Source organism: Salvelinus sp. IW2-2015, linkage group LG23 (genome assembly GCF_002910315.2).
Source record: "Salvelinus sp. IW2-2015 linkage group LG23, ASM291031v2, whole genome shotgun sequence".
NCBI classification, from domain to species: domain Eukaryota; kingdom Metazoa; phylum Chordata; class Actinopteri; order Salmoniformes; family Salmonidae; genus Salvelinus; species Salvelinus sp. IW2-2015.
The window spans coordinates 32,183,197-32,211,134 of NC_036863.1; the positions used below are offsets into that span (position 1 = coordinate 32,183,197).

The following is a 27,938-nucleotide window of genomic DNA, read 5'->3' on the forward strand; positions in this document are numbered from 1 at the left end:
TCAACAATCTCAGGCCTAAGGAATGAATGTTAACAATTTCCCCCACCTGCTTTCTGACAGGTCTGTCCTTCTTTCATTTTGATTAAAATGAAGAAAGACCATGCCATGAATCACAGTCTGAGCTCGGAGGTTAGAGCTGCACTGTGCAGGATCCATGCAGTATGAGATTACACAAAGCAGATCCTATTCCATTTGGACAACTGGTGAGGGCTTCTTGGCAGTCAGAGCGATTTTTGTGCAATGCCAAGGTTTACTTTGTGCCTTTAATTAGAATTTTTTGTGGAAAGACGTGTTGCAATGTGTACGGTTTGTACTTACAAAAGAAACAGAAAGCTAAAATCTTTTCCCAACATTGGGCTATTTTGGAGTAGTAGCTATGTTGAGCAAGCATGAATACTCCCAACCCAGAGTGTTTGACATGTTGAGTGTTGTCACGCAGTGACTCCCTTAATGTTCTCTTTTTGATCCATTTGATCYCCATAATATCTGGTTTCTGTTCTCTTGCTGCTAGATTTCAATTCACTAATGACACAGAGGAATTGAGTGAGAGACTGGTATGTAACTACAATTGAGTGTYTCCCAATGTGTTTGTTTGACACATCCCAGCTAGCACATTTGCTTCCTTGAAAGTTGTGGAAACATACGTTTTTGGTTGCCCATTAGTTCTGGGAACGAAGCCATAAGTTTCCTGACCGGTAAGACTAAATGTTTTTTAAATGTTCTGAAAACGGATCTGAAAATTTTGCCTGTTCTGGGAACATACATTTTTAGTTTGCAGGGAGGTTCTGAGAACATTTTACTATGGTTCCCTGAATGTTTTCCTGGGAGGTTGTATTAACTTTCTGAGAAGGTAAGGTAATTAAAAAACATTCTGAGAACATGTTTCAATAAGACTGCTAGCTTAGGTTAACTGTTTTGAACTCTAAGAACAGATAGGACACATGGAGTCATCCAAAGATGATGCAATCTCTATTGCACTCCACACTGCCCTTCCCCACCTGGACGGAAGGAACACCTATGTGAGAATGCTATTCATTGACTAAAGCTCAGCGTTCAACACCATAGTACCCTCAAAGCTCATCAATAAACTAAGGACCCTGGGACTAAACACCTCCCTCTGCAACTGGATCCTGGACTTCCTGACGGTCTGCCCCCAGGTGGTAAGGGTAGGTAACAACACATCCGCCACACTGATCCTCAACACAGGGGCCCCTCAGGGGTGCGTGCTCAGTCCCCTCCTGTACTCCCTGTTCACTCATGACTGCACGGTAAGGCACGACTCCAACACCATCATTAAGTTTGCCAATGACACAACAGTGGTAGGCCTGATCACCGACAACGACGAGACAGCCTAGAGGGAGGAGGTCAGAGACCTGGCCGTGTGGTGCCAGGACAACTACCTCTCCCTCAATGTGATCAGGACAAAGGAGATGATTGTGGACTAAAGGAAAAAGAGGACCGAGCATGCCCCCATTCTCATCGATGGGGCTGCAGTGGAGCAGGTTGAGAGCTTCAAGTTCCTTGGTGTCCACATCACCAACAAACTAACATGGTCAAAGCACACCAAGACAGTCGTGAAGAGGGCACGACAAAACCTATTCCCTCTCAGGAGACTGAAAAGATTTGGCATGGGTCCTCAGATCCTCAAAAGGTTCTACAGCTGCACCATCGAGAGCATCCTGACTGGTTGCATCACTGCCTGGTATGGCAACTTCTCGGCCTCTGACCGCAAGGCACTACAGAGGGCAGTGCGAACGGCCCAGTACATCACTGGGGCCAATCTTCCTGCCATCCAGGACCTCTATACGAGGCGGTGTCAGAGGAAGGCCCTAAAAATTGTCAAAGGCTCCAGCCACCCTAGCCATAGACTGTTCTCTCTGCTACCGCATGGCAAGCGCTACCGGAGCACCAAGTCTAGGTCCAAGAGGCTTCTAAACAGCGTCACTTCAATAACTCTACATACATGTACATATTACCTCAACTATTGACTCTGTACCGGTACCCCCCTGTATATAGTCTTGCTATTGTTATTTTACTGCTGCTCTTTAATTACTTGTTACTTTTATTTCTTGTTCTTATCCGTGTTTTTTAAAGCTGCATTGTCGATTAGGGGCTCGCAAGTAAGCATTTCACTATAAGGTCTACATCTGTTGTATTCGGCGCATGTGACTAATACAATTTTATTTGAAATGTATTTGCTTAGGCACTAATCATGCAAACACATTTCTTTGTTTATTGTGGAATGGCATCTGTGAGATTCAAACCTATGATTTTCTGTTCTGTAGCCATGGAATTACTCTACTGTGCCACCAGGATGGAGCTAGCATGCCATGTTTTTTTTAACTCACACAAAGCTGTTCATTTTTGTCTATTCAAAATGACAAAATTTCTAAGGAAACAAACACTAATTAAGATCAGGTGTGGCCAATTAGTGGGCGTGTTCAACACACCAGAACACACTTWACAAGATAGAGGATAGAGTTTGTTGATGCTGAGAACGGAATGTATATGTTTTTAAATAACATTTTTAGAATGTTCTCTGAACGTTACTAAAGTTTTCTTGTGTTTTTTATGGAAAGTTTTCTTAATTTTTTGGGGACATTACTTTAAATAGAACCATGAGGAAACCTGTTGGAAACATTATGCTTAAGTACTGAAATTCCCACAGAACAACTTTGTTTCTTAACATTCTTACAACAACTTGAGGACATACATTTAAATAGAACAATGAGAAAATCTATTGGAAACGTTATGCTGAAGTTTTATTTTTATTTTTACTTAACCTTTATTTAACTGAAGTACTGAAATTCTGACAGAAGAACATTGTTTCTTAATGTTTTCCCGAACTATTTGAGAACATTCCCAACATAAAACAAGTTGGAGAACGTTCCTAGAACATTACCAAAAATGGAATTAAATGTAACCATGTTTGACATTTTAGTAAACCTTCTGTTATAGTAATAAAATACCAAGAAAATAATGTTTTTTTTGTCCAGTTCCTTAAATGTGCTGAGAATGTTCCAGAGCCAAGCAACAATCCTGCACCATTCCCAGAAAGTTGTGGAAAGGTTGTATACAAAATAACCATATGACAACCACTCTCTCACCAAGTTCTAAGAAACATATGGTTCTCAGAACGTTATGTGCTAGCTGGGATACTAACAAACATCATAGCTAAATATGCTTTTGGCAGTGTGATGTGACATCTGACATATGCCAGACTGTGCAAACTGCTAGTAAGAAAAGTGTCTGTCACATGTAACCAAAATAACTGAGGTTACCCCAGTGCAAATGTTTTGTATTGATTCCAAATGGTAGACCGACCTAAGGACCATGTGTACCTTTTGATGGTAAACAGTTAACACTACAGTGTGGGATACAGCAGTCCTCAGCTGTTTAACCATTACTGGATGTGTTAATGATGGAAGTCAATCAGCTGGCCCTGGGAGAGGACTTGAAAGAGCCCTCTGCGTTATCAGACCAAAGGAGCTGGTACTGAAGCATTTGCCAAAATAATAATTTCTCTTTCATGTCAGATGCACTTTGCCTTCATAAATATGCAGTTTGCCTTTGCAAGCCATTTCACAGCAGATGTGTTTTTGTAGTACGTGTTGTGAAAATGTGTTTTCAATGTTGGCCCTCTTTGATGCTAATTTGTTCCATTCATTAAAGCATTTTACCACTTTTTTGTCACAATCTGTTTACAGATGGGGATTCTTTTCAGAAATCAATTCTCATGACTGTACGGCCATTAGAGCTGTGTCACACTGGGGACAGCCTTGTTCTCTCTCTTTGTTGTTTTGTTCCCCTGCCTCTCCATAACACATTGACCAGTATTTATTACCCATATCCCCACCCATAAAATTCCTTGTGCACCTCTAGAGGCTGTGCTGCTGAGCCATGTGCTTAAGTGGGGACACCTGTTGTAAAAACAGCTGAGTAATGAGCATTGTGTGTGTGTGTGTGTGTGTGTTGTGTGTGTGTTGTGTGTGTGTGTGTGTGTGTGTGTGTGTGTGTGTGTGTGTGTGTGTGTGTGTGTGTGTGTGTGTGTGTGTGTTGTGTGTGTGTGTGTGTGTGTGTGTTGTGTGTGTGTGTGTGTGTGTGTGTGTGTGTGTGTGTGTGTGTGTGTGTGTGTGTGTGTGTGTGTGTGTGTGTGTGTGTGTGTGTGTGTGTGTAATGGAGCTCATCTGGCCCAGGACCTGTACCAGGGTGATGGGTTGGAGTGATCATCATGTGCTCCCCAGCAACAAGAGTCAACTTGTTGCTGGGGAGAATGTATGATGCTGAAAATGACCACGATTTCTTCAGCAACATGTACCACTAGTCTATTGTCAAGGCAGGGTGTGTTCAATGCTGTGGACATGTTGATCTTTCGTGACAACATTTTGTGGCTGACAACCTGAACTTAAAACATACTGATGGCTATAGAGTAAAAGGGCTTAAGCTTTACTGCAACTATCTATCTACTGGTAACAAACTATCCATGTTGACTGATATAGTACAGTCGTGAGAGTAAGCAGACACACTTGGGATGGAGGAGAGAATTTTTTTTAAGCATCAGTGATTCCGTCTCACTCTCCAACTATTGCATGTTTCATCCAAACCAAGCAAAGAAGTGTTAAGTTCTACATTATACACATAGTACAATCTGTCAATATACACAGAACTTCTCAGTGAAAATAGACATATTTTTGTACTTTCTCACATAGGGTCTTATGCATATGGTTATTTTGGTACTGATATAAAAATATAGAGCACAAATATTTTACCTGATTGATGATTAATCAACATATATATTTTTTTAACTATCTGTTTGCTGATGTCCCTGTCCCTCTCTTTGCCCCACACATCAACAAGAGTCACCCAAGAAGCATCCTTACCAATCGCACCACAAAAGCCACAACCTTTGCAGAGCAAGGGAAACAACTCCTTCCATGGTCTCAGAGCGAGTGACGTCACCAATTGAAACATTGCTAGCGCGTATCATTAACTAGCCAGCCATTTCACACCGGTTACACTCTTTGCCGCAGCAACCCGGCAGAGCCTAACTGAGTGATCCGGATTACGGTACCAATGTAACAGTAGGCCTATTGCTTCCATCACTCTCCATGCCTGAACCTGGACTTGAACCAGGGACCCTCTGCACACATCAACAACAACAGTCACCCACAAAGCATCGTTACCTATCGCTCCACAAAAGCTACGGCCCTTGCYGAGCAAGGGAAAAAACAACTTCAAGATCTCAAAGTGAGTGACATCACCGATGGAAACGCTACTAGTGCACACAACTAACTAGCGAGCCATTTCACTCCGGTTACACTGTGAGGTTGCTGAAGGCTTTTTAAAATCTCAAATCAAATCAAAGTTTATTGGTCGCGTACACAGATTTGCAGATGATATCGCAGGTGCAGCCGAAATGCTTACAGTGCAATAATATCTAGCAATACAATAACAATACACACGTAATTTTAAAATTATAAGTTGACAAATATCAGAAATATCAGAACGAGCAATATCATAACGAGCAATGTCAGAGTCCAGTTTATAAATATATATACATATGTCACTCCTGTCACGGATCCCTCCGGAACTTTCATTACGCACACCTGTCCGTATTCCCACTGATTAGTACTTGTATAAGTGTGCCCTTTGGTTTCCATTGGGCAGTCGATTATTGTTACAATGTCGTGTAGTGCGTGTGAATACCTGTGCTGTGTGTTTTGGCTTTCGTGCCATTGTGGATTGCACAGATGATTACGTGTCTCGTCCCGTGTGTTAATCATTGTGCTCGTGTGTTATTTATTCGAGGTACTCCTTCCTCTTTGGTTTTGGGTTTCTACCCTGTGTTTTGTTACGTGTTTGTTTGGTCTTCGTCTCCTTGCTTTTACACGGCACGCCGTAATTTGGGCTTAATAAAAAAAACTATTACGCATTCCTGCGCCTGTCTCCCGATCTTTCATACCAACGTMACAGAATAATCAACCCTAAAGGGAGACAGAGGGAATGGCCCGTCCGACGACGCTGCGACTGGTCCGTCCGGCGCCGCCGCAACTTCGGCAGCTGCAACTTGGTCGTCCAACGTCGCCGCAACGGGTCCGTCCTACGACGCAACTTCAGCAGCTGCAACTGGCCCGTCCGACACCGCCACAACTGGTCCGTCTGATGCTACTGGTCCGTCCGACTTCGCCGCAACTTCGGCAGTGGCATCAGGTCCTGATCGACCCGCACTGCATTCCTGTGATTGTCCTAGAGGCCGGTGTCGTTGCGCTGCTAGTGCAGAGCCTCAGAGGGGGGGGGGGGACTGTCACGGATCCCTCCAGAACTATCATTACGTACACCTGTCCCCTATTCCCACTGATTAGTACTTGTATAAGTATGCCCTTTGGTTTCCATTGGGTGGTCGATAATTGTTACTATGTCCGTTGGTGTGTATGAGTACCTGTGCTGTGTGTTTTGGCTTTTGTGCCATTGTGGTTAGCGCAGATGATTACGGGTCTCGTACCGTGTGTTAATCATTGGCGCGTGTGTTATTTATTCGAGGTACTCCTTGCTCTTTTGTTTTGGGTTTCTACCCTGTGTTTTGTTACGTGTTTGTTTGGTCTTCGGGGGAAAGAATTTTTACACGGCACACCGTAATTTGGGCTTAATAATAACCCCTATTACGCATTCCTGTGCCTGTCTCCCGATCTTTCATACCAATGTGACAACTCCCTTTGGTTCCTTCCCCAGGCGTCATTGTTTCTTTTCCAGTGTCATGTCTGTGCATTGTTCGTGTTTGGTATTATGTTACGTTTATTTATTAAAACACTCACTCCCTGAACTTGCTTCCTGACTCTCAGCGCACACATTACAAAATGACGACTCAACAAAGGGAAGCATCAGGGAGTGTTGGGGTGATGTCGGTCCGAGTGTTGGAGCCGGAGCTACCTGGGAGGCCTCAGCAGGTTTGTAGGCTCCCATGCCTCAGCGGGTTCGATAGGCTCCATGCCTAAGCTGGGTGAACAGGTTCCCGTGCCTCAACCGAGGCAACTGGGGAGGTCTCAGCCGGCTCATCAGGCACTCACTCCTCAGCCGGTCTTTCAGGTTTCTGCACCTCCGCAGAGGTGACCGGTCCGCTACTGATCCCCGGGATCGTCATCTTGGTCGGCGTCCTGCGGCTGGAGCCGCGCGTTGGGGAGGGGGTACTGTCACGTGTGCTCCCTCTCCGGCCTCTTGGTTACCAGGCTGCACGTTAAGGCGCACACCTGTCACCAGCGTTACGCGCATAATGATACTCACCTGGACTCCATCACCTCCTTGATTACCTGCCCTTTATATATCACTCCCTTTGGTTTCTTCCCCAGTGGTCATTGTTTCTGTTTCATGTCTGTGCGTTGTRCGTGTTTCTTGATTTGTATTATGTTCCATTTATTTATTAAAACACCCGACTCTCAGTGCACATCGTTACATTGTTAAAGTGACCAGTGTTCAATGTTTCTATATACAGTGCCTTCAGAAAGTATTCATACCCCTTGACTTATTCCAACATTTTGTTGTGTTACAGCCTGAGTTTAAAATGGATTCAATAGATGTATTTTCTCAACCATCTACACACAATACACCATGACAAAGTGAAAACATGTTTTTAGACATTTTAGCACATTTTTGAAAATGAAATACAGAAATATCAAGTATTCACACCCCTGAGTCAATAGATATTAGAATCAACTTTGGCAGTGATTACAGCTGTGTCTTCCTGGGTAAGTCTCTAAGAGCATTGCACACCTGGATTGTAAAATATTTGCACATTATTCTTTTTTTTTTTATTCTTCAAGCTCTGTCAAATTGGTTGTTGATCATTGCTAGACAGCCATTTTCAAGTCTTGCCATAGATTTTTAAGCCGATTTAAGTCAAAACTGTAACTAAGCCACTCAGGAACATTAGATGTCATCTTATACACACCAACTCCAGTGTATTTGGCCTTGTGTTTTAGGTTATTGTCCTGCTGAAAGGTAAATTTGTCTCCCAGTGTCTGTTGGAAAGCAGACTGAACCAGGTTTTCCTCTAGGATTTTGCCTGTGCTTAGCTCTATTCCGTTTCTTTTTATCCTAAAAAACTCCTTAGTCCTTGCCGATTGCAAGCATACCCATAACATGATGCAGCCACTACCATGCCGGACGTAAAGTTAATTTCTTTGCAACATTTTGCAGTTTTACTTTAATGCCTTATTGCAAGTAGGATGCATGTTTTGGAATATTTTTATGCTGTACAGGCTTTCTTCTTTTCACTCTGTCATTTAGGTTAATATTGTGTAGTAACTACAATGTGAAATCCCTGAGCGGTTTTCTTTCTCTCCGGAAACTAAGTTAGGAAGGACGCCTGTATCTTTGTAGTGAATGGATGTATTGATACACCATCCAAAGTGTAATTAATAACTTCACTACGCTCAGATGATTACACATCTACCAATAGGTGCCCTTCTTTGTGAGGCATTGGAAAAACTCCCTGGTCTTTGTGGTTGAATCTGTGTTTGAAATTCACTGCTCGACTGAGGGCCCTTACAGATAATTGCATGTGTGGGGTACAGAGATGAGGTAGTCATTCATAAATGATGTTAAACATTATTATATCATGGCATTGTTGAATACTTTTTTCTGATTGGCTTGAAGGGCATTCTGGGCATTCATTATTTCCCTATAACACACAGTATATTTGCARGGTAGAATTGAATGGCTGTAGTTCATTCTTACATGTTCTATGTTTGAGCTGCTTTTGTCGAATTGAAAATATTATTGGCATTGTTGAATTCGATTTTTTATAATGGCAAGCTAGGTAGGACTGATGGTTTGATTAGCTAAACTTGCAAGTCTGTTTGTTTGGTTACCACGCCGACTATTGTAGCTATCTAGTAAACTTGCTAGCTACTTCAGTGGAACTTGAACACATTTTTACCTGCAAATTAACACATTTAGTAGCAGCAAATCTGTTAAATTATAGCCATGGTATGAAAGGGATGATCAACTCGGGGCTCTATACGTTCTATGAAAGACAATGCAACTCCGTGAAAGGTCAGTTCCACGACGCGCTACACACCTTCCACGTAATTTATAATTTTTTCCGTAGAACACATAGCCCCTCGTTGATTATCCCTTACTTATTGAACACAGAGTGAGTCCCTGCAACTTATTATGTGACTTGTTAAGCACATTCTTACTCCTGAACTTATTTAGGCTTGCCATAACAAAAGGGTTGAATACTTATTGACTCAAGACATTTCAGCTTTTCATTTGTAATTACAGTGGCTTGCGAAAGTATTCACCTCCCTGGGCAAACAAGAAATAAGACAAAAAACAGAACTTGAGCATGCATAACTATTCACCCCCCCAAAGTCAATAGTTTGTAGAGACACCTTTTGCAGCAATTACAGCTGCAAGTCTCTTGGGGTATGTCTCTATAAGCTTGGCACATCTAGCCACTGGGATTTTTGCCCATTCATCAAGGCAAAACTGCTCCAGCTCCTTCAAGTTGGATGGGTTCCACTAGTGTACAGCAATCTTTAAGTCATAACACAGATTCTCAATTYGATTGAGGTCTGGGCTTTGACTAGGCCATTCCAAGACATTTAAATGTTTCCCCTTAAACCACTCAAGTGTTGCTTTAGCGGTATGCTTAGGGCCATTGTCCTGCTGGAAGGTGAACCTCCGTCCCAGTCTCAAATCTCTGGAAGACTGAAACAGGTTTCCCTCAAGAATTTCCCTGTATTTAGCGCCATCCATCATTCCTTAATTTCTGACCAGTTTCCCAGTCCCTGTCGATGAAAAACATCCGCACAGCATGATGCTGCCACCACCATGCTTCACTGTGAGGATGGTGTTCTCGGGGTGATGACACGTGTTGGGCCAGACATAGCATTTTCCTTGATGGRCAAAAAGCTAAATTTTTGTCTCATCTGYCCAGAATACCTTCTTCCATATGTTTGGGGAGTCACCCTCGTTGCTTTTGGCGAACACCAAACGTGTTTGCTTATTTTTTCCTTTAAGCAATGGCATTTGTCTGGCCACTCTTCCATAAAGCCCAGCTCTGTGGAGTGTATGGCTTAAAGTGGTCCTATGGACAGATACTCCAATCTGTAGAGCTTTGCAGCTCCTTCAGGGTTATCTTTGGTCTCTTTGTTGCCTCTCTGATTAATGCCCTCCTTGCCTGGTCCGTGAGTTTTGGTGGGCTGCCCTCTCTTGGCAGGTTTGTTGTGATGCCATATTCTTACCATTTTTAAATAATGGATTTAATGGTGTTCCGTAGGATGTTCAAAGTTTCAGATATTTGTTTATAACCCAACCCTGATCTGTACTTCTCCACAACTTTGTTCCTGACCTGTTTGGAGAGCTCCTTGGTCTTCTTGGTGCCGCTTGCGTGGTGGTGCCCCTTGCTTAGTGGTGTTGCAGACTCTGGGACCTTTCAGAACAGGTGTATATATACTGAGATCATGTGACAGATCATGTGACACTTAGATTGCACACAGGTGGACTTTATTTAACTAATTATGTGACTTCTGAAGGTAATTGGTTGCACCAGATCTTATTTAGGTGCTTCATAGCAAAGGGGGTGAATACATATGCACGCACCACTTTTCAGTTTTTTATTGTTTTGAATTTTTTGAAACAAGTTATTTTTTTTCATTTCACTTTTTCACACAATTTGGACTATTTTGTGTATGTCTGTTACATGAAATCCAAATGAAAATCTATTTCAATTACAGGTTGTAATGCAACAAAATAGGAAAAACACCAAGGGGGATGAATGCTTTTTCAAGGCACTGTAAATAGTAAAAAATTCAAAAAACATAATTCCACTTTGACATTGTGGGGTATTGTGTGGGGTATTGACACAAAATCGGAAATTGAATCAATGTTAAATTCATGCAGTAACACAACAAAATGTGGGAAAAGTCAAGGGGTGTGAATACATTCTGAAGGCACTGTACATGGCGCAGACGTCTCTAAGGTGCAGGGGAGTCCCAGGTGGTAGCGGGCTAGTGACTGTCTCTAAGGTGCAGGGGAGTCCCAGGTGGTAGCGGGCTAGTGACTGTCTCTAAGGTGCCAGGCAGAGTACCGGGCGGTGGCTGACTAGTGATGGTCTGTTGAACAAGCTGTTGTTTCAGTCTCTCGGTCCTGTCTTTGATACACCTGTACTGTCTGTCTGCATGATGGTAGCAGAGTGAACAGACCGTGACTTGGGTGCCTTAGGTTCTTCTTGGCCTTCCTATGACACCGGGTGCTGTATATGTCCTGGAGGGCAGGCAGTGTTTCCCCGGTGATGCGTTGGGCTGACCGCACCACCTCTGGAGAGCCATGCTGTTGCAGGCGAAGTAGTTGCAGTACCAGGCGGTACAGCCCAATGCATCAGTACCAGGCGATGCAGCCTGAAAGAATGCTCTAGATTGTGCATCTATAGAAGTTGGTGAAATCAACTGTGCTCCTAGCTTTCTATTCCTCTTTCCAGTAAAACAGTCATTTCCTAGATGGCTGCCAATGAAAACAAAGTAAAAACGTGTTATCACTGATCCAACAAATGTGTAAGTTGTTTAATGAGTAATTCTCATTTGGCTCTTTTCTGGCTATGACCAATTCAGTGATTTCTTTGCTAGGATTTTGTGCAGATGAATTACTGGGTGGTGCTGTAGGTGAACAGTTTCCCTTAATATGAGGAGCACTTCTATCTTCTTTATACAATATAGTTCCTGCGTGTAAAGTTTTTTATATTTTAGCACAGTTGGGCCTGTATGCACATTTGACAAACCAAAGGAAGATCCAGTGAATTGGAATCTTTTGGAGTCTGTTCSGTGTGCGGTCAATTTTATTCGTCTTCACTGTAGAGTTATTCACCATTTGGATGCATAGTTAGCCATGGTATACATTTATTTTGCTCATCAAAGAAACTATTGAAGTCATTTGGTAAGAAAGTAATCTGGAATAAATACAAACTTGAAAGCTAGTGTCTTAAGCAAATTGTTCTTCATACTTTTGAACGCTTATGAATTGAGAAAAATAGATTAGGTGAGAAGACATCTAGACAACATTAAGAAACAATGGTAATTAAAACAGCAAAATTATGACATTTATTGAAAAAAGACTTCTAAGCCAAACAGGCACACATGTATATCACAGGTTTTACAATGTGATTGACAGTCTTCTTGCGTATTTTCACTTAGTTGCTGCACAGATGTTGTTTATATGAGTTGAGCAAGTTTGTTCAGGTATTCTTTTCAAATTGTATAATTGCAGCGCTTTGGATGGGTCCATTCTTGCAATTCAACTACAAGAAACGACGTGTGCTGTGCAGACATTACAGGCCATTTTACTTTGACTGTCCATCCTAGACTCTGATACGGGTCCAGTAACATCCAAGTCTTATTGTTTTTGGAGCCCTAACATTAATTTCATTGTGTTCAGCCAGTCCCATGCTTGCAGTACCTGGCAGCTATGAAAGCTGTGGTTAGGGAAGTTGTTTTTGGGAAACCCTAACACACTCTTATACAAAGAAACAGCTCCAAATATACCACAGAGCACAGCAGTGGGCACAGTGCCACGGCATCTCTCACTATTAATTAATAACAAGTGTTTCATATCAGGGCCCTCATGGGCTTGCCTGGCTACCCAGATTCTGGCCAAATGCTATGGCCAAACGCTACGCCCACAGATGTTAGTTTCTTCTCCGCAATGAGTCTAGATTTGAGTACCTCCCCGACCCTTAACCGAATGCGAACAAATTTGGGCCATCTGATTGGTCCTGAAACCGATGGGTTGGGTCAGAGCCAGAACACACATGGTGAAGCAGCAGTTTTAAAATGTGTAATTGGCTTTGGCACTCTGATTGGTTAGAGACGATCCAATCGCTGATGACTTTGTTTAGTTTTGTACAATGCCCCTCATGCCCCTTATCAACACAACTGACTTCAATGATGGCAGTCTCAAACTGAAGTATGTAGCAAACGACAGATCAGCTGAAGAATTTAGTGTGAGTCGTCAGGCTTTCATGGGCACAATGATTGGGATTTTTGAACATCTCTTGAAAGTAATTTATTTCTGAAAGTCTGTTCGAAAATATTCCTCTAACTTTTGGAATGTGACATWTCTCCAGATTTGCTTTCTTGAAAGTTGTTTTTATGACGCATGTAACACGCAATGCTCTTAGGTTCTTTTCATTCCATGTCAAAACTTGGAAGAAAAGCTTCTCAAAGGATGGCAAACTCAAACTCTCTGTTTGTGTTGTTTGACATAGCCAACGCAACTGCAACTAGGGTTGCAAAGGGAGGGTATATTACTGGAAACTTTAGAAGTTTACCAATAAACTACCAGAATTTTGTTAACTTTCAAGGATTTTATGTAATCCATCACAAGACGTCTAGTGGCCTTTTGGGTACTTCAGTCATCTGTAATTATCTCTTGCCCACTGTGTGGGTTTATCACATGAAAAATAAATGAAACAATTAAATACGATGATTTTAAAATTTAAAATAGAATGACAAAGCTGTAAAAAAATATAATGCCATTGTTGATTAGATGATCTTTTCATTAATTAGACTATTTGGTCTAGAAACTCATGTAATAGATATAATAAATTAATGCAATATATGAATACATTTTTTWAAAGTTATTCAAGTATAAATTACCAAAGTTACGATAGATTGTCATATATTTTCTCTTCATTACCAAAATGAAGTTTCCGTTAACTTTAGTAAATTACCGGTATCTTTAAAACCCTAACTGCAACATACAGCAGTATAAACAATGAAAACCACCTTTAAAGATATTTTCCTCAAATCAGAAAAATTCCTGAGTCTTTCAATTATAATTACTCCCAGACCACCTCCTGCTCGCCTGTGATACACAGACAAAGACTTTTGGCATTTCAGATGTTTCACTCCTAACGTGTTCCAGATTTTATATCACTCATGAAAGATTTTTTAGGAGAAAATCTATTTATGTCTCAAGACGTTATCTTGATACAGTACATATACAAGGAATGGAGAGATAATGGCTGTCCTCGGAAAACTACGCCTTCTAATTTTATGGACAGACAATTTTTAAATCGTATTTGTTGAGAGTAAATCATATTCATTTCAGGACAATAGCATGTTGATTCCTTTTCAGTTGGGTTCACCTTGTGTTAGGCACAAACCACCTCAAGCTAACTCTAATCATATGCTCTGCATGCTTCTACAGTAATATATGACTCTATATTTTTAGTTATACAACGGGTGGGTCTAATCCTGAATGCTTATTGGTTAAAGCCACATTCCAGCCGGTGTCTATTTCACAAGTTATCACGGGCTAAATCTATGACGTTAAAAGGCCTATTTACTCTGTTCCATCTGACTGCGCAATCCACGTTTCATCAGCCCAGCCAGGCAATTTATAAACTTGATCTCCACTATAAAAAACATCTACACATTATCTCACATTTCTTTTAGACTAATATTTAGATTTCTACAGCGGAGATTTGTATAAACCTTGCTATCTGTCTCTCCGACATTTGCAACATTGTTTCCATATTCAAATTCGATCTCCAGCTGTCCCATAATAATGAAGTGTCGGGAGTCGGGGCCAGACAGACAGGTAGGCAGCGATTCCCAGCCAGTTGAAATTATGAATCAGCTGGCATAATTTTGGGGATATATACAAAGAAATGCCAATTGAAAAAAGGTCAAACGAAACGAAAAGCTGCRAGTTTGCAGTCTTTCCAGCTTCAGTTTGAAGTGATTGTGTTAGCTGTGTTGTTGGCTAGCTGCTCTGAACATCAGTGTCCTGACGAGAGAGCACATTTTCTATGTCAGGCGAAATCGCTCCTTATTAGCTCATTGTTATAGATGTGTCCAAATAAATGTCACTAGAAAACAGCTTAAACAAATGCAAATGCAGCTACTGTTGTTATTCTGGCTGCACTGTTTGATGTGACTGTAAGTTAGCCCTAGTTGACTAGCTAGCAAGTAAGGGATAAGAACTTTGCCAGCCAGTATAGCAATGGAACATTTAGAACGAACGATCGGGTCGCGTCCATAGATACAGAACAAAAAGACTGAACGATTGGGTCGCGTCTCTGGCAACTGAATCGATAGAATGAACTTTTTGTGTCGGGACTATATATTGTGTTAGGATTAAATAGTATGAATAAATTCATCAAAATAAAAATGTTAATGAAGATATGTCAATCATTATTTGAATATGTTGGTAACCAGTAATAATGCCCTCGAAGCCAGAGTTTGGAGGATATATTGGCACGGTTTGCTAACAACACCCGCGCCAATATATCCTCCAAACACCGTCTTCTCGGGCCTTATCACTTAATTCTGCAATCTAGACTAGGGGAGAGATGAGATGGAAAGCTGTAAAGACATATCTTTGAGAACAGAAGTGGCGTATCTTGTGCTGGGGGGAGTGTTTTCAACCTGTATTGTACTGCATCTGCACCCACCTTAACTTGTTTGATTCTCTATAACTGTATGTTCTATCTCTTTCAGAATCACATGGAAACAAACGGAAAGAAAGGAAAAAAGGTAAAGTTCACAAAATAATTTATACTCTACATCTACACCTAAATTCTGTCAAAAACTATTTGTGTATTTTTTTCATTAGTCCACTGGTAATACAGTCCCAAAATATTTCAAGAAGCAAAGTGTCACCATTCACATCACCATGGTGATGCAAAATTTAAGTGAACGCTTCCATTGCTACAGGTGATGGTGCAGAGAGGAGGAGGTTGTTTGTATTTTCATTTATGTCATAGTACTCACTAATTCAGATTTCTTTCCATGTCTTGTTTTTTTTAGGCAAGAAAGGCCCTCCTGGTGCACCTGGCCCCCCAGGCCCTCCAGGGCCACAGGGGCCACCAGGTATTCCTGGCATCCCAGGTATCCCTGGGAACAACGCCATGGGTCCCTCAGGACCACCCGGACCMCCAGGCCCTGCTGGACCCCCAGGGCCACAGGGACCCCCTGGTCTTCAAGGACCCTCAGGTACCTCCTCAGTTTCATTCCCTTTGGCCCAAATCCTGATTTGAGATGTATTTGTGTTTTTCAACCGTTCATTAAAAAAACTGACATTGTAATTGTTTCTTAATCTGTACAGGGGGCAGAGTCAGAGATAGCCAGGTATGTTACCCTTTCAATGTTCTGATGATGAATTGTATTTATGTATGTCCACTTTTCGAGGAATCTATTCTTTCTTGTTGTGTTACAGCCTGCTGTGGTACATCTCCAAGGCCAGGAAACAACAATACAGGTCAAGGAAGGTAAGAGTTAAATTTTAGATACTCTGGTCACATCACTTAATGGATGAAAACAAGCCAAATTTACTGTCAGAAATCATTCTTAAGAAGTATCTTATTTGTTATTTGTTCCTCTAAGAATAAATCTGAATAGAAGGTCACAAAAAAGATGTGTGCTCATCGATGGGACAGAAGGCTCTGTGTTGATATGATTCTGGACAGTCAGATAGCTGTTTTGCTCCACAGTTGCACACACATCAGTTTTGTCCTGAGTCTGTACGGGAGTTGGGGCGATGAGACAAGACTGTAACTCCCAATTGGATCCCACGAAAAAGGGGAGATAAAAAACAAGAATTCACTGCTGGAGAAAAACACGCATATTGTATTTACTGTAGTTTCTTTTTTGACAATGCAACAATGAAGAACCCTGTCTGTAATTGTATGGCAACGACGGATGTTAAGTGACTGCCCTTTTCTCACGCTGAGATCTTTCAGAAGGCGTACTGAGAAACTGGAAAATGATATCCATGCATCACAAGGTGTTCAAGATGCACTCGCGGTCTGGGGAGCTAGAGGTGCTGGTAGATGGTACCTACTTCATCTATAGTCAGGTAGAAGTGAGTATGGTCTTGGGCCTAACTCTTCCTATCGCCTGCATGTCACTCGTCCTTTCTCTCTGCAGTCCCAGTGGATTATGCTATCTCAATGGTTAGGCCAAAATATCTAAATTGGCTGTTGTAAGGCCTACCATACTAAGGCATAATCTATAAAGACTCCTTAGCTTTGAGCCTAAACTTTCTTATTCAGAAATCCAAATTAGATTTCCCCATGAAATGACTTTTGCAAGTATTCAATTGAAATGATCTGGCATACTGTAGGCTACATTTCTCAGAACCCAGGTGGTTGATTTTGTCAGTGCTCTTGGCTGCAGAGGGAAATGTCTGGATGAGTGAAGTGAATGTATTGCATGCCCTTTAATGTGATCCACCTTGTACAAAGTGGATCATATTCTGTGGTAATTTGCCCAGTTTGCCTGCTATATTTTATGATTGTAAATAAAACCATTGTTAATTACCTATTAAGTTATATAAGTAGTCTAGTTCATTATCTGCATGCTCATGCTCTTACTTTGAACCAGAAAGGGTTCTTCAATGGGTTCTCCTATGGGGAAGGCCGAAGAACCCTTATAGGTTCTGGATAGCACCTTTTTTTCTAAGAGTGCATATTTGTGTTATTCCCTCTGAATTAAACACAATATTTATAGCATGTTTGTCTCCACATAACTTTTACTGCCAGGTTTACTACCTCAACTTCACTGACATTGCTAGCTATGAGGTGATGGTGGACAAGACGCCATTCCTGCGCTGTACACGGAGCATCGAGACTGGACAGCGCAAGTTCAACACCTGCTACACGGCTGGGGTGTGTCTGCTGCGTGCCCGGCAGAAGATCTCCATCAGGATGGTGTACGAGGACACCTCCATTAGCATGACCAACCACACCACCTTCCTGGGGAGCATCCGACTCGGGGAGGCCCCCCCAGCCAGCCACTCCTGAAGAAGCAGACACAGGCCCACCAAACTGACTGTCAAATCAGGACCCAACCCTCAACCAGCCCCAACCCTCAACCACCATATCCATCTATGGTTTGTGGGAGTCTCCACCGACTCTACTCTGCCTCTACTACCATCACCACCATCTATCACATATCGACCAATGAGGAGATGAGAAGGCCCACCTACTCCTGAGTTGACATGTACAGTACATACAGTATCCACCCTCAGGCTGGGCCAGGCCCCGTCCTCAGGCTACTACTGAGCTGATAGGTCCCACCCTACCTGATATTAGGGTGTAATGATGTAATGATATTAACCCACTGCCTGTTATCTCTGAGTGGAAGATTCTTTCCAAAGAGTGATGATGACTCTGATCTTCGGTGCTGATTATGGACAAATATGCACCCAACTTGCAAGCATTAAGAAAGGGAGGAGTTGCTGATTTTTTTAGGAAGAAAAATACATTAGGCTTTACTTCTAGAATAGTGCATTTATTGGGAATAACTTGGTTTCCCTGATCATAACATGCTTGAGAAACCAAGATTGACAGGAGTCATTCAAGTCTCCACTAAAATAACTGTCTGTCATGGCAAAGTACATAAAACACCTGTTATACATTATTAAACAACTGTAGAATGCTTGTTTTTATCTACCAAACTCAACCTATTTGGAGAAGTGAATGTGATTGTTGGTGTTGTATCAATCCACTGAGTCATATAGGTRGTTAGGTAACATGGGTACATACTGTAAAAGCTTTTGAATACAATATAGAAATACAATGTGTGAGAGTTCTCTGATGAATTGAACATGCACAGCTGAAGCACACACATTTCTCTGTTAGAATGTGCACTGATTAAAACAAATTATTGATCTGTAGGKAAATATATCCCTCTCCCTCTCTCTACCTCTCTCTCTTTCTCTCTCTCTCTGTTAAATAACAAGGTCTTTATGGATGTTTCTTTTATGTTTCAAATGAAGTTGTTTGTCAAATATGGAATCACCCAGATTAATACTGTAGATTTATTTTTCCAAATTACTAACATGACCTAAAATGACATTCTTCATGTTACTATGTTGACCGGTCATGATCCCAAGGCTTGTCATGGACGCCATTATATTTCTTTGCTTTTTTTAGTTCTTCTTTGGTTTGTTTGAAATAACCAATTCACTTGTCATTCCCTTTGAGCTGAACCAGCCATGTCCTGTTTCTGGAAGGCCATTTGTGTTTCAGTTTTTCTCAGAAGAATTTCGTCTTTCCATATACATAGGCAGCTTGAATCTTTTGTGAATATCACACACAGTCAAAACATTTTTCAGCATATAACTCCTTTGCATGTTCATGTTTATATGTGAGTGAACACATTAGTCTTTAAGGAAGCATTTAAGGGCACAGATTATCTGTCAACATGCAGTTTCTGGATGTTTATGCAACTGCTCTGCACTGTCCATGTATTGTAAATACTACAGGGTTTGGTCAATCACCATGCAGTCAACCTTCTGGAAAACTGGTGACAAAAGCAGAATCATGTCCAGTTGTTTTTAATTAGTTTGATAACCGTTATGGAAGGAAAGATAGATAAGACCATTACCAAGGGAAGTTCAAATGTATTTCTTTCCAGTTATTATGGGAAATTCTACATCATCCATAATGTCTGCAATACGAGTTGGTATCAAACATTACAACTTTCAGTTTAGAAACGTGCCAAAAAGGGCAGTGAGTGTACCATGTTCTTGTAGTATTACTTTAGTTGTGTAGCAATCAGAATTAGTTTGGTTCAATTCAGTGCTTAGAATGGTTCATTCTCCAATTCATGCTTTGTGATTAAATTCAATGCCTGAGTCAAGTTGAGTCAAGATAGAATTGTCCCAAACTCTGGTAGCTATAGTCCTTTTAATTCAAACACTGTTTAGTTGAAGTGTTTCAATACATTGTGGTATGTATTTTGATATGAATTATTTGGATTGTTTGTAGGTAAATAGGGTATAATTGTTTCCCTGCTTTGTTGACTAATATGTACATTTGTATACTCTGTTGTGATTGTAAATATGTATATAAAATAGAATTCTGTTTTTGTAAATTGTATTGATTTATATTATTATTATTATTTTAATTCACAGTTGTTATATAACATAGTATTTTGTAACAACACTTATGGCAGTTGTTAAAAGAAAGAAGTGAAAAGAAGATCCTACTGTATTGATCTACTGGGGTATATATTGACATACTAAGGAATATATTGCTTCTTTAAAATACAGCAAATATACTCTATGCAGCTTCCAGCAAGTTACTTTGAGCAGGTTTGATGCAGGCTAGGTGCTGTTTCCTTTCCACCCATGGGGGCCATGGACATACTTAGTGTGACTTTGGAAGCGTAACCTCAATCAACCAGCGTTAAACAACACACTCCTTTTCACCTCATTTATGACTTTATTTACTTAACAAAAGGCACATCTCAATAGGTGGTCCAGGTATCCTCATGACCTGGCGCTATTGCTCTATTGTTCCTGCAAGCAAGGGGGGAAGCCGATGAAATCAGAGTGCAACTCCTTGAACGGCCAACTCCTTGAACGGCCAACTCCTTGAATGGCCACCTCTTTGAAGTTGGCAGTTGTGTCTAAAAACACTTTTTTACCCTCAAGAGTGTGTACATGAATGTATATAAACTTGGGATTTTGTTTTTCAACAGGAAAAGTTCAAAAATAGCTGGAGTCCATCTTTAACATGTGTTTTTTGTCATCTGATAAAGATGATACAATCACTCTCTGATTGAGACAGTAGATGTGGATTCTATGGCACTGGAAAGTGCATCCTTCTGTTTCACCACTACCAGAAATTCTAAACTGTATTGTCTTTCCACAGAGTTAGACTGGGCTGGGGCCTCCCTAGATCAAGGACAGTGAAGGAACTGTTCACATCGTTAAATTAAGCATCAAAGGAAGAAGAATGCGTTGAAGTACAGCGTAATGCCAGCCTGTCTAATGACAACTATGGAGCCATTACTGGAGCCACATTTTGTTGATGTACAGTGCCCCCTTTTGGTAAGAAATCAAATTCAGAAAAGTTTAGAAACAGAGAGGACTCATTATTTAAGTGTAATAAATAAACACACTTGTGGCATAGGAGCATGTATTTGAGTACCATCTCTAAAATAGGAATATTTGGTAAAAATGCAATAATGATTGAAACTCACTATTAACTTTGGAACCCAAAATGTAGGACGAATCGACATTTTTGTCAGGTCATTTTGAAAGAAATTAAAATCAATGCCTKTTTGCTCTTATCAGTTGTAAATATGCCCTTTTAGCAAAGACTTCAAACGTCTGCCTCTCCAACACGCAATACACACTATCTGTAATTTTGTGTGTGTAAGCTATACTCTCATTCCTTTGGTGGATTCCAGGAATAAGCATTCTAAGAAGAATGAATAGAGGAACAGGAAGGGCAAGCCTTTGCATGCCAGTTCACACCTCAAAATTCACCTTTCATAAACATGAATGATTTCTCACCTCTCAAGACTCCTAACACCCAATCCAAAGCTGGGTATCCAACAAAAGGAAGGATTTGCTTTGGGGTAAAATAGTTCTCACCGGGTTCTCACAGCAGAAAGAGGCGGAGGGGAGGGGCTGTTCCGGGGGCAGAGGAGGGGCAAAGAAACTACCCTTCAATTCAGAATTACATATGGTAGGTGAGAMCAAACATGACAACCTGCACTCAGGGGTAGACGTAACATAGTAAATGTACAGTGGCTTGCGAAAGTATTCACCCCCCAAAAAAGTTATTATTTTGTAGAGCAACCTTTTGCAGCAATTACAGCTGCAAGTCTCTTGGGGTATGTCTCTATAAGCTTGGCACATCTAGCCACTGGGATTTTTGCCCATTCTTCAAGGCAAAACTGCTCCAGCTCCTTCAAGTTGGATGGGTTCCGCTGATGAACAGCCATCTTTAAGACATAACACAGATTCTCAATTYGATTGAGGTCTAGGCTTTGACTAGGCCATTCCAAGACATTTAAATGTTTCCCCTTAAACCACTCGAGTGTTGCTTTAGCGGTATGCTTAGGGCCATTGTCCTGCTGGAAGGTGAACCTCCGTCCCAGTCTCAAATCTCTGGAAGACTGAAACAGGTTTCCCTCAAGAATTTCCCTGTATTTAGCGCCATCCATCATTCCTTCAATTCTGACCAGTTTCCCAGTCCCTGCCGATGAAAACATCCCCACAGCATGATGCTGCCACCACCATGCTTCACTGTGAGGATGGTYTTCTCGGGGTAATGAGAGGTGTTGGCTTTGTTGAGAGGTGTGAGCTTCCTAGATGTTCACATAATACGCCTACCCATCCACCCCAACCAACCACCCTACTTTCATTTTTGCATTAAGTAACCTTCTGTCTTATGTAACCGCACAAAACGTGACATATACTAATTTGAGTGTCCCAGATGTACGTTTACTATGTTACATCTACTCTATGAGACCAGGCTGGACAAAAGTAGCTCACATGCCCCACTGGAGAGAAAATTAGTTTTGTTTTGACAGTGAATATTTTGTTTCTATAATGAGACTTGGAGTTATTAATCAACCAAGTGTAATATGAGATGCTACATGGGAACAAGCAATCAGCCAAATAATAATCGTACAACTTTAAGCATAAAGAAAATCATTGAACTGATAAAACAAAAACAGAGGACATGCTGAAGCTACAATATGAGCCTCAAAGATGGACGTGATTTGTTTCTGATAGACTGAGCTTGATGAGACAGACAACCCTTAGCACACAGTGGCAGAAATGTGCTGCTATTCAGGGTCCTTGCTGGTGTTAGAAAATCAGTAATCTCACCACAGGGTTACAGAGCATTTCTTGTTTTGGCTGAAAACAGAAATGATGGTTCTGCCAAAAAGTGCTAGGATAGGCTACTGAGGAAGAAATGGTATACAGTATATCAAAGTACAAATATGAACATATTACATGCACAATACTGAATCGCCATCCTTTGCTGATTATTTGTGAATAGATTAATACAAATGTAGAAGCAATGATAGTGAAATTAGGAGGGGCAATACCACTGGACCCCTAGTTCCTTTAAAAGAAACTAAACAAACATTCCCTCTACATGTTCCCATTGACAGTATTCTGGCAAAGCCTTACCATAAGACTACATATAAGACAAAGGTCAGCCTATCTCACGGAGGGAATATAATAGGGGGTAGATAAACACAATTTTGAATGATCTTCTCACTAAGSCACACTGACATCCCCTGGAAACCCTCGTTCAACCATTAATCCTCTGCTCATACCACATGCAGATAATCAACCGTTTATACGCTCTTATTTGACCATGCTAGTGAAATAAATCCCTGTTTATCATTCCCTGTTTTCTTTGTTGATAKGGATTAGTGGGTAGCCTTTATTATAAGTCTATTTTTATTTTTTATTTAACCTTTATTAACTAGGCAAGTCAGTTAAGAGCAAATTCTTATTAACAATGACGGCCTAGGAACAGTGGGTTATGCCTTGTTCAGGGGAAGAACGACAGATTTTTAGCTTGTCAGCTCAGGGAGGCTATAGTGTGATTCTATCAGGGAGACTAATGTGTATAGCACACATAAACACACACTTGAAAACGGATAGCATCGAAGTATCAGACTGTGAGAATGGTTAAATTCTTCTGTCCTGTATTGGTTGTAAGAATAATTTAGTTCCTCGATAATGGCCCATGTTAATTGGATTAGTTGAGCTAATTGTTTAGCGCGTCAATCCGTCAATCGTTGCCGTTCAGTCGTTAATATATACAAACCAAGAGTGGATCAATCGTTTTGTTTGTCCATTAATCTAACGTAGATCAAACATAACTGGTTTCGAGACCTTTACATACCTACATCTAATCTACCTGTTTAATTTATTGAGGAACATTTAGGTCAATGCATAGCATAGGACATGCAAAAAGAAGGCTCGTCGGGGATTTGAACTCGGGACCTCACGCACCCTACACGATAATCATACCCCTAGACTACCGAGATATTAAAAGTTGTAAAAAAGCAAACCTGTAGTCCAATTTAAAATCATAGTTAGAACGTTGTAAWGTCACTATGACGCGCGCGTAATCTGGACATCAATCACGGATCTGCGCAATTTCAGCGATTTAGGGAAGTCTAATTATCAAGGCTATTCTCATAGTTCATGGGCTGTTTACAAAATAGGCTTTCAGATATCATATAAACACAGAGATCCAACATAAATGTTATATTATTGTAAAATTGTTGAGAATATTTTACTGGCAAAGGTTATGTTGTCAGATTGTCACACAGATTAGATTAGAATGTTGCAGATGTGTTTTCAAAGGAAATCTTCAAAAGACTTTAGGCCAGGGCTAGTTAATAGAAGTGTTGRATATTAATGAATGGCTTTATCCCGCTTTAGCCTACATGTCTAACACTTTGTATGGCTGCCGTTTAATCAATCATGATTAATGGCACATAGGCTAACCAGTATTATAACAACAACAACATAAATGTAGGGGCCATCTTTTGAAATGCATAGGCTATATATAAAGGATAACTGCTAATAGGCATATGTTACAGTTCCATCCCCGTGAATTCACAAAATTAGAATTTGATCCGTGTAGCTGTGTTCATTCCATGGTTCATTCACAAATCGCTAATTTAATGGGGCGTGGCTATCGTGGCGGCGACATAAGAAGACTCCCTGGAGCTGAGGTCACACCACCAGTGGCTTGTATCTTATAGTAGGGCCATACCTCCAGACTCATAGGCTAAATAAAACGATACTATCACTGAATAATCACATCGGACTACTAAAGGAGTCGTTTGGAGCTTAATTTTTGTACATTTTAGGCAGAGGATTCACACATTTGTTTACAATGAAATTCCACATGGATTTATTTCTATTGACATTTATTGTGAACGCGAACGGCTCTGCTGGTATATATTGGCTGTAAGTATTCCATTCGTGTGTAGCTATAGGTCAAATCAAATCAAAGTGTATTGGTCGTGTAGACAGATTTGCAGGTGTTATAGCAGGTGCAAATAAATGTGCAGTAGAATGTCTAGAAAAGACAATACAAATACACAAATGGCCTAACAAAAAAACGAAAGAAATCAAGAAATGTCAGAACGAGTCCAATTAACAATCCAAAGTAGATATATTAGAGTGAGCAGTGTCAGAATCAATAATAGGACTATAGCCTAAATATAAATACGTGGTGTGTATAGACAGTATATAATTTGGAAAATAAAATGATATGTACAGTAGTAGGTATATTATGATGAGAATACAGAATATAGTGAGTAAACAACAGTATATAAACAGTATATGAAGTGGCCAGTGTTCAATGTCGGGCTATCTATTCAGAGCAGAGGCCTATGCTACTATGCTACCTTGTCTACATACTGTTTTACCCACTTCTTATGTATATACTGTATTCTAGTCAAGGCTCATCCTATATAACTACTGCAGTACACACCATTTCTATTCATATACTGTCCATAATGTCCATAATGTCCAATGCTCGTTCTAATGTTTCTATATTTCTTAATTATTTTATTTTGGGGGGATTTGTGTGTCTTGTGTTGTATTTTTAGTTATTACTGCACTGTTGGAGCTAGAAACATACGCATTTCGCTACACCAGCAATAACATCTGCAAAATATGTGTAGCCGACGCTACCAATAAAATTGTATTTGATTTATTGAAAAAAAATCATGACTTGTATTTGTTCATTTGAAACATCTATATGCCATATCAAATAGCTGATGAGTTTTGTATCTTTTCAGTGGACTTACTGTAAATGGGAGTTCTTTAGGCTGGAATCAAACTAATCATTGCAAGCTGCTAGACGCGTTGGCCCATGAGCAATTGCAACTTTGTCGGCGAAATCTTGAGTTGATGCACAGTATTGTCCACGCCGCCAAGATGACCAAAAATACATGTCAGAACACCTTCGGTGACATGCGGTGGAACTGTTCCTCTGTTGAAAAAGCCCCTCGTTTTACACCAGATTTAGCAAAGGGTAAGCTAAAGAAACGTTGGAAATGTAGGCCTATCTTGAAAATGTTATAATATATTGTGGCCAATTAAATTATGTGATTTGGGATTTTCTGTGACTTGCATTAATTTAACTGTATTGCAGGCACCAGGGAGTCTGCGTTTGTGTTCTCACTAGCTTCTGCCGTAGTGAGTCACTCCATCGCCAGAGCCTGCTCTTCTGGAGAGCTCCCCAGCTGCTCGTGCGCCCCAGCCCCTGCTGAACAGGCCGGMCCCGACTTCAAATGGGGAGGATGTGGCGATAACCTGCGCTATGGTCTCCAAATGGGATCTGCCTTTTCTGATGCACCGATGAGAAACAGCAGATCTGGCTCTCAGCCGTTCAGACTAATGAACTTGCACAATAATGCAGTTGGAAGACAGGTAATGGTTGAATTTTTGCATACACGTGCATAATTACGCACAAGTTATTGTGCCATTGTTTTTCATGGAACTCCTGTTTAGCTAACGGTTTTAAAAAAAAAACATGATAAATAACATATTCTATTCTATAATTAATATTTGCAGAACGTGGCAACACATTTTAATATTATTTTTGCTCTACTTTCAGGCACTTATTGATGCCCAGGAGACCAATTGCAAATGCCATGGGGTGTCTGGGTCCTGCTCTGTCAAAACATGTTGGAAGGGCCTCCATGATATTAATCACATTGCCATGGATCTCAAATCCAAGTACCTGTCTGCCACCAAGGTGATCCATCGTCATCTTGGGACAAGGAAGCAGTTGGTCCCCAGAGAGTTGGATTTTCGACCAGTGAGAGAGAGTGATTTGGTCTACCTGATCAGCTCTTCGGATTACTGCACACACAATGAGAAACATGGCTCACTCGGCACACAGAACAGGTATGATTTTGTTTCTCTCAATGTAACAGTGGAAATTGTCATTTTTACTGTACCTTTGACACTTCGAAGGTCGAACTTAAGGTGATCCTCTCCCCATTCATATTTTTGAGTTATATAGTGAGGTTTATTGATTGGAACATCATTTTTTTGTCTCCAGGCAGTGCAATAAGACATCCAACGACAGTGGGAGTTGCAATATAATGTGCTGTGGTCGCGGCTACAATGCCTTCACTGAGAGGATTGTGGAGAGATGCCAGTGCAAGTACCACTGGTGCTGCTATGTCACCTGCAAGAGGTGTGAAAGGACAGTGGAGAGATATGTATGCAAATAAACTTTGCATAGAGACAATTGAGTGAACATGAAGCACTATTTTAACCACKATATCTTGTCAAGCTGTGCTGGCCCAGGTCACCTGACCTGACTCCCCGTGTAGTAGTACGTAGTCTGCAGGCTACAGTACAATAAAAAACAAGAGGAACAACTCACATACAATACCAAAGATAAGCAGATGGATCTGGACTCCTCTGTTACCTGTTTTAAAGAGACTGGAGGAGGGCACTACTGTGAAAAATATTGTGTTACTTGAAGAGAAAATGTGATTGATTGGGAGCTGTTAGCTATTCATGCTTGATTAGTAATATGTTCCTCAATAGAAGATTAGTTGAATTGATGACATAGGAGGTACCCTAAATGCAAACCGTCCAGTCAGCTTTAAGTTGTTCAACTGACACTGAAAAGCTTTTAATAATTTACATCTTACTCATTAACTAAATTGCCAATGAGAGGATGAATAGCTGATGGATCTAATTTGAATGTCCATTTTAGTCAAAAGCGGCTAATGCCATATACTCCTCAGTTTAGGTACATTCTGATCATAGGCATACAGAATACATTTTAGCTGTATTTTTTGTTTTTATTAATACATTAGGCCTGTTGATGTACATAAGTGCAATTTTATATTTATTTCTATTAAAAAACTACACAAAAATGTTACATGTGTCTTGTTAAGTTTTAACCATCTGTGTATGAGACTGCCAATGGCAGGTGTTGCTAAACTTGTAGGCCTAATTTGCCTTCGGCAAACCAAATAGTAATAGTAGTATTTATGCAGCAGAGGCTGTAGTAACATGACACAATAGCAAATCCACACTTTCATTCTTTCTACAGAATATCAGGCTCAAGCTGTTTTTATACCATCCACAGTGGCTAAAAGGTCGATAGTGGTACTTCAATCTCA

At 40.8% G+C, this 27,938-nt stretch overlaps 2 protein-coding genes across 4 annotated transcripts in view; both read left to right on the forward strand.

Moving 5' to 3' along the window:
• Nucleotides 1-17,973, forward strand: part of LOC111950089 (ectodysplasin-A) — a 78,687-nt gene extending 60,714 nt beyond the window's left edge. The window contains exons 3-8 of one of the 3 annotated variants that reach the window (XM_023967438.2): nucleotides 15,498-15,533; nucleotides 15,807-15,992; nucleotides 16,105-16,127; nucleotides 16,216-16,267; nucleotides 16,730-16,860; nucleotides 17,540-17,973. In XM_023967438.2, coding sequence (XP_023823206.1) covers nucleotides 15,498-15,533; nucleotides 15,807-15,992; nucleotides 16,105-16,127; nucleotides 16,216-16,267; nucleotides 16,730-16,860; nucleotides 17,540-17,800 — 689 coding nt within the window. In that variant the 3' untranslated portion in view covers nucleotides 17,801-17,973. The remainder of the gene's footprint in view (nucleotides 1-15,497; nucleotides 15,534-15,806; nucleotides 15,993-16,104; nucleotides 16,128-16,215; nucleotides 16,268-16,729; nucleotides 16,861-17,539) is intronic. The other 2 variants (XM_023967440.2, XM_023967439.2) reach the window with 2 other exon arrangements.
• Nucleotides 17,974-24,531: 6,558 nt separating this feature from the next.
• LOC111950700 (protein Wnt-11) lies at nucleotides 24,532-27,676 on the forward strand. The gene is made up of 5 exons (XM_023968504.1): nucleotides 24,532-24,747; nucleotides 25,587-25,822; nucleotides 25,943-26,220; nucleotides 26,408-26,700; nucleotides 26,858-27,676. Exons 1-5 carry the CDS (start codon nucleotides 24,674-24,676, stop codon nucleotides 27,030-27,032), a joined length of 1,056 nt encoding a protein of 351 aa, XP_023824272.1. The 5' UTR covers nucleotides 24,532-24,673; the 3' UTR covers nucleotides 27,033-27,676.
• The last annotated feature ends 262 nt before the right edge of the window (nucleotides 27,677-27,938 follow it).